The sequence below is a fragment of the Ruditapes philippinarum genome, unplaced genomic scaffold, assembly GCF_026571515.1.
Source record: "Ruditapes philippinarum isolate M1 unplaced genomic scaffold, ASM2657151v2 ctg14382_1_1_1_1, whole genome shotgun sequence".
Lineage (NCBI taxonomy): Eukaryota > Metazoa > Mollusca > Bivalvia > Venerida > Veneridae > Ruditapes > Ruditapes philippinarum.
Genome location: NW_026865520.1, coordinates 39974 through 47350, shown reverse-complemented (window position 1 = coordinate 47350; position 7377 = coordinate 39974). Strand labels below are relative to the sequence as shown.

Below are 7377 nucleotides of genomic sequence, written 5' to 3'. Positions count from 1 at the left end.
TAACAGATTTTTTTATTAATTTTACGCCTGCCAACGGTTTGTTGTCTTATCGTATACACAGCAGAATATACTTCAATGTAATCGGTCGTAGTCCATTAGTATATTTAGCATTGAAGTTTATTAATAATCAATGATAATTGCACAGCATAGAATTCAAAAATAAAGTACATATTCTATACATGGTAAACGCCGAGGGTTGTTAGCTTTGCTTGGTGTCGTCTCGTGGCGATCTGTAAATTTTTACCAAATTTACAGATTTGCTAAATGAAATGCGTTTCAACGATTTGCCCACGAAATTGGAGAAAATATATATTTCAAACGAATTGCAAAGCCATAGAACATATATCAATGTATCACTGATTTTGTATACGCAGGTAACAAAAATTATCGGTTTGTGAAAATTTATGGAAGGGTATATCCGCCATTTCACGCATTATTGTATTTGTTATTTCAATATGCCAATTTCTTTCCACTGCTGCCAATTCAATTTCTATGTTGCTTTAGAAGTGCATTATCCATATTTGTATGTAAATTGCGATATTGCAATTATTACTCTACCTTTAATGTTGTAACCATTGAAAACTAATGATTTTTTTTAATTCAGTCATAAGAGTTCATATTTAGATATTTTAATGATAACTAAGTGCTGAAATTGCTTACTATGCCAATAAAATGAAAATCGTCGAGTTATAATTATTGTAATGGACTTTAAATTCAATTATTTAAATTGTTATTTAGGATTATTTTGCTAACTTTCTCGTTTTATCCATTTGAATAAAATTTTATTGATAAACATTATATTCCTGTATCAAGTGATTCAGCACATATCGACATGCCTTCGGGATTTGGTTTTTTATTGAGAAGTCATGGCCCTTGATTATATTGGAAATGCACTGAGTCTTCTGTGTGTAACTCCTCAATACATGTTTCCTGCCATTTCACCAAACTTTCATAAAACTATAACTCGAGGGTTTAGAGCGAAACTGGTCTACCTGCTTCTATTTCTATATAAAGATGGACCAGTTTCGCCCGAAGCCCTCGAACTGTTATTAAGTGACTCTGCTCAATTATTAAGGTTTTAGTATCTCGGCCATGTTTGGTATGCCGGAGTTTTTCCCATTTGACAAAATTTCCCCCTTGGTGGGGGATTTAGCTGTCGATGAACATGACATTGTATTAACACTGAAATGCTTGGGACTTTTAGTAGTATGTTGTTAGTAAACAGTAAAATTTGGCATAATTATAGGAAAAAAGGTGCGTTATAGTTTCATATGATGATTTGATTGAACAGATATAACAAATGATATAATTTGATTTTATCATATTTAAATGTGCAATGCAAAAAATATTCATTAATTATGAATTTAGTGTGTTTTACTTGCAAGAGTTGTGTCACAGGTGTACAAATTTACCTATATCATCCCTATATCTCCAATATACTAATACTCTAAATTTCAGCAGTATGCCGTAACATTGTAAATCGACTACTCAACGTGATTTACAATAACACTATCTTTTCACCTTTCCTCTTTACTATTCCTTTGTTAAATTGATTACATGTGTATAATAAAAGGAATATATTTTGCTACAGGTATTCTCTTTATATGTTGCATTTGTAAATTGCGTACATCTAATGTTAATAGACTTGTATTATTTGAGTTCTAAGATCATTTCTTAGAATATATTTTTCTTTGTGTAATATGATGTCGGCCATTTTGTACATGTATGTTTACATTATTTAAATGCAATATAATTAAACAATATATTTTGAAAGAAAATAAGATTGTATTGTGTACGTTTGGTTTATATAACCTTAACTTAAATCATTTAAATTGATTACATGTGTATAATAAAAGGAATATATTTTGCTACAGCCGGAAGTTGTTCTGATCCGTCATCCCCTGGCCCCAGATATATGAAACTCTACCGTTGAGACGGTCCAGTGCCCTAGACTATAGAGGGAGGTCTGGCGCCTCGGCGACAGTTGCACCAAAACAATGCAATCAGATCTCTGTCGAGTTTCATTTTTTTGACAGTTTGGGCTGGAATATTATTTGCTATGTATGGCCAGCAAAGGTGTCAGTGTTGTTTCCTTAAAGAGTTTTTATTTATCTAAGATTTGACACCAAGATTGTTAAGATTGTTGAAAACTTGATGAATATAAGCGCTGAAATTGAGATGCTGGTGATATAATTTTCATATTGTTTTCAATATGATTGATTTTTGTCAATACTTATGATGTTTCGATAATGTTTGTTTGTTTGTTTGATTCTTTTTTTATTGTTTTTTTTTTTCTTTTTTATGTAAAGAAGTTATCCAGTATAGGTTACGGACGATTGGTGGTTCTATTCGAGTACCAACTCGTGTCTGAAATAATGCATTAAGGTACGCCGGAGGTTTTCCTTCACCACTAAAGATGGAAAGTCGCCATATGACCTTTATATAGTGTCGGTGTGTCGTAAAATAGCATAAAATTAAATAAAACAAAGAAGAAGAAGAACAAAAACAAGTTAGAAAATTTAATCTATGCACACTTTTTCAGATATATTGTACATAGTAATAGATACATAATTAAAATTTATTGCAATATGAAATAACAGACATCGAATTAAACGCATTATTAACTCTACATTCACTAGAACCAGTCCTCATCGCTTGAACCCGACACATCCACTTCCGGTTCCTGTTTCCATTTACCCCACGAGAAATAGTCGACTCGGAGATCAGACTCTGCATAATCTCTCACCATACGAGCAATGGTGACTCTTTTACGCGCCCAATCCCGATAACACTCTCCGCTACAACATGTTTGGTAGAAAGGTATTGGACATGCTAAGCAGACGACGTTTAAAAGCTTCTTGTAGAGAGGCTGGATCGTACGACTGGTTCTAAAAATAGGAGAAGGTGACATACTTGGTCCTGCTTTAACATACGCACGATCTAGGACATGGAATGTAAATTCTATTTTTGGAGTTTGAAGAATATTTTTATATACGGATTGCCCTCATTCAAATTTAGAGTCATTTATCAGAGCTTGAGGGGAATCCTTTTATTCAGCTTGTGTTTATGGGAATCGGTACGATGAAACTTGAGCTTGAACAAGAGCTAGAGTCTGAAGCCAGAAGAACTAGAATCTAGCTCGAGTCCTGAACTAGACGAACTCGAAATCACTGCTGAAAACTAAATATCTTGAGTCGGAAGAGCTTTGCCTGTTAAGTTCTTGAGTACCTTGAAGTTCACTCGTTTTTATCTTGCGACCGAAACATTCTCTTCATCGGCAATACTTTCTTTTTTTACGCCAGTTGATAAAGTTGTTGGAAAAGACTTTTCGTTGAACTAAAGGCAAAATAAGAAATGATGTTTAGGATTTAAATTCATTCTATAGTTTTATACTGTTTTGCAAAACAAAATTAGATTTCAACAATAAAACTTTTATTTGTTTACATCTGTACAAGCAGTATTGCACACAAAAAATCATATGTAACTTGATCTGTATTGCGAGTACAAAAATGCGTTTGAAAATTATTAACGCTTTGTTTATAAATCATCTGTATAAATGTGTCGATATTTGGTATATTTTTAAATAAATGAAAAGTGAATAAAATCGTATATAAAAAATGCGGTATTGGAATCGTTGTATTACAAAAAAAATGTTTTAATTATAAAGGAAGTAATGCAAAAACATCAAGAAATGTGCCCATTGGACACGGATGCTCCAACATCCAACTATTTCATCAGTAAACGAACAGTCAAATGTGCCCATTGGACACGGAGTAAACGAACAGTCATTGTGACAACGGAACAAACGGATAAGGTCAAACCTCCCCTAAGTAAGTGGGGCATAAAATAAATCAATGATTTGATGAATAAATCAGATATATTAAGAAAAGTTTTTTTTTCTATATAAATATTAAAACATTTACCATTGTTTTTGTTACGTTTTATTTTCTTCTTCTTTCTATTCAGCATACTGATATCTTCGCCATGTTCAGAGTCGGACTCGTATCCAGAACTTTCTATTTCGTCATCAACAGTTATTGTGACATCATCTTCATCATTCAAACTCCTCTTGATTCCCTTTGCTAAATTGTTTCCTAAAAGAGAATAGGGAAATTTAAAAATTTAAAATAATTTTTATAAAAGCGAAAAACGTAAACAAAAATTTGTTATTTTGCCCTTTTAAAATTCCCTGTAATTTAACCTTGACAAAAAAAAATAAAAGGTTTTTTTTTGGGGGGCGTAACAGAACATAAAAAATTTAAAAACCCGCCCCTTTTTGGGGGAGGGAGGATGGGGGAAAATTTTCGAAACTGGGGTCTTTTGCGACCGGGGTCAACCCAAAATTTACGCTTAAATACTTTCCTTTTGGGAAAAAAATTATTTTAAAACCATAAAATTTGTCTTTAATTATTAATCATTTTTTATTATTTTTTTAGTATTTATCTTTAAATCTTTTAAAATTATTATTATTATTTAAAATTTGAATTTTTTTAAATCTTTTTCTCTTTCCTTGCTTTACTTATTCGGTGATTTTATTAATTGAAGGAAACAAAAATTCTAGAATACATACCAGAGTCAATGTGGTTGTGTGGTGGAATTGTCTCATTACTGGCACTAATATTATTAAATATATCATCAGAATCAAGTGGTAAAGTTGTGAGGTCAAGAACAAATTCGTCAGGATCCGTTACACCTGTAGTCTCCGTAATAATTACAGTGTAATCTTCGTTACTGTAATATAGATTAAAAATACTACTTTTAAAGATACATTCATGTTTGAATGTTAAAAACTGCTTAAGCCGGTACAAGGGGCGTGGACGATAGCTTGCAATTACCACTGCCGCCAATGAACAGACTCAATCAAAACGAGCCTTCAACATTTTCAATTTTGTTGTTTAGAACGTCTCAAGAAATTCTGTATTTCAGTATTTTACAAGATATCTAATATTTCAAGATAAAGAATGAATGTGACAAGAACGGTGCAGAAAATACATTTTAGAGATATATAAAATCATGATGAAAACTCGATTTTGTATATCAAACTCTTCTATACTTTGCAACAGAACTTACCCATGCGACCAATGCAGACTACGATCATCCTCGTCGTATGATCATGGTCTGCAATTTTCGCTATATTCAATCAGTAGAGCTTCTGAATTTTTTCCTATTATGATCAATGGTTTTCTCTGAATATAAAATGGCCGATTTCAGATATTTAGTATAATAATGGGGGAAATTATTAAAGACTCCAGCCATCCCGTGAGATATTTTGTTAGATTTTAGAAGCAATGTTTCATCAGTCATTCAAATATGACTAAAGATTCAAAAGGGATTTCTACATTTAAATCAATATTAAATTGTCATTTTCATCACGATAGAATACATTTTTTTACAAAATGAAAGTGCTTTTTTAAATAGAACTTGATGACCAAAACACTTCTATTAAATGCAAACATTTTTTGGCCTGAAATATAAATTTACAGATCAACAAAGATTGATATCAATTGTATTTTTATGTCTAAAATTTAATTATTTAAGATGTCTTGAACTCACCTCACTTGCGGAGAACTATTTACTGACGATTCTTGGTGATAATTTGGCATTACTTCCATACTAGTAACATTTTTATCTTCCTCGTAGAATATACGTCTTGTTTGTTGTAATACTGCGCTGTTTCTGTTGACGTTGTCAACGACGTTATTATGACGTAGTAACGTTTACTTCGGGTCTATTTATAGAATATCCTACTATGACGTATACTTTTCCAATTTTAATTTTCACTTGGGAATGATCTAACAAATATTAAATAAATAATTGCTTTCAGCATGGACGCTTCTGTATGACTTGCTGTGGAATTTGACAAATGAAAAAATAAAATGAGAATGAAATAAAAAAAAATCCGCAGTTATCAAGTTACTTCTGTATACATAAAAGTACATGTATGTAAATTTACAATCGTTCTCAATAAATGCATGCTTTTGATAGGAATTGTGTTTCTATGCCGATAAAGTCATTCGCGCTCAGACATAAGCACCGATCGCATAAAATTTGTTTTTATAAGAATATTTCTGAATTATTTGCTAAAAAAACTATGCAATCAGATGTGTTTCTAAAGAGTCGCCACCCGAAACCCATACGGGCGACTTATTCAGGAAGTCTAATAAGTTTTATTCAGAGTTTAGTGCAACGACTACGGAAATTACTCCATTGCTGGGAAACAACTGGGTTTGTTCTTTAATGGGTATTGTGTTAAAGACCATTACACGATACCTGTTTCTGTAGTCTCGCCCAAAACACCTTTCTGTAGCGGACCAAATTTAATATCCTAGAAATGTAGAAGGCAATCACTGTTGTAACACTATTGATCAATTTCGTGTTTGTGTAATCTTTTATGTTGTCGAGTCTTTACAAAAAAAACAACAAACAAACAAAACACGTTCTTACAAATGCCACGGCTTTTAAATGCGTTGCCTAGATTTAATTTAGCAAGTTAAGTTACAGGCAGATTTCCCAAATTATATAACCAGTAGAAGTCCGACCCGAGCATCATTGCAGACAATGGACAATTCATTGAATCTGGTAAAGCACCAGATATGATCCAGGCATTTTTTCAGACTGAGTAGGACAACAGAGCTTGATAGTAAAATACTAGCCTGGACATAAGAAAAACAATTCATTTAAAATACACAGAACCGCTACAACCTTGGAAACTGATCAAAAAGTATAACCGAAAAGGCATGTATTAAAGTGCATAAAGCTATATCTCTGCTTCCTATACTTAACAATTGTTTTTGTTTGACATTTCAGTAACAATAATACCAAAATGACTGAAAAAAATATGTTGGTACGTTTCCTTTTGAACGAATGACGCTTGCTAAACGGTTAATAAAAACCATTTTTTTTTAAAAAAAATTGTTAATAAAAAACCCTACTCGTTTCGGAAAAATTCTATTGTTTACTACAAATTATTGAAACATTCTGCTTCAATAATTTTGTGGTACATAAACAGGAGTTGTAACATTTGACATCAATAATTATTGTAGTAATTTTTTTACAAGATATAGCTTTAAACCTTTAATTTTCAAGTGAATAATTTCTTGTTTTTAAAACTGATCTTGCACTAAAATCCAATTGAGCCGTGTCACGACAAAACCAACATAATGTGTTTGCGACCAGCTTGGATCCAGACCAGCCTGCGCATCCGCGCAGTCTGATCAGGATCCTTGCTGTTCGCTTACAGACCCTATAACAAGTAAAGAAACTGATAGCGAACAGCATGGATCCTGATCAGACTGCGCGGATGCGCAGGCTGGTCTGGATCCAAGCTGGTCACAAACCCACTATGTTGGTTTTGTCGTGACACGGCTCAATTGTTTT

General features: G+C 32.6%; 1 protein-coding gene across 1 annotated transcript; it reads right to left on the bottom strand.

The window, feature by feature from the left end:
• Nucleotides 1-2635: 2635 nt before the first annotated feature.
• LOC132729432 (uncharacterized) lies at nt 2636-5673 on the bottom strand. The gene is made up of 4 exons (XM_060715199.1): nt 5554-5673; nt 4571-4731; nt 3780-4094; nt 2636-2961 (listed from the first exon to the last, which is right to left on the bottom strand). The coding sequence occupies exons 1-4, from the start codon at nt 5610-5612 to the stop codon at nt 2636-2638; spliced, it is 861 nt and encodes a 286-aa protein (XP_060571182.1). The 5' UTR covers nt 5613-5673.
• Nucleotides 5674-7377: the final 1704 nt, after the last annotated feature.

What these genes read in the sequence shown, in the direction of transcription:
- LOC132729432 (XM_060715199.1), bottom strand. Translation starts at nt 5,612, where the DNA reads ATGGAAGTAATGCCAAATTATCACCAAGAATCGTCAGTAAATAGTTCT. An exon ending in AATAGTTCTCCGCAAGTGAG is followed by an intron (nt 4,732 to 5,553) that starts GTGAGTTCAAGA and finishes TCTATATTACAG; the next exon opens with TAACGAAGATTACACTGTAA. An exon ending in CGTTGTCACAATGACTGTTC is followed by an intron (nt 2,962 to 3,779) that starts GTTTACTCCGTG and finishes CTCCAAAAATAG; the next exon opens with AATTTACATTCCATGTCCTA.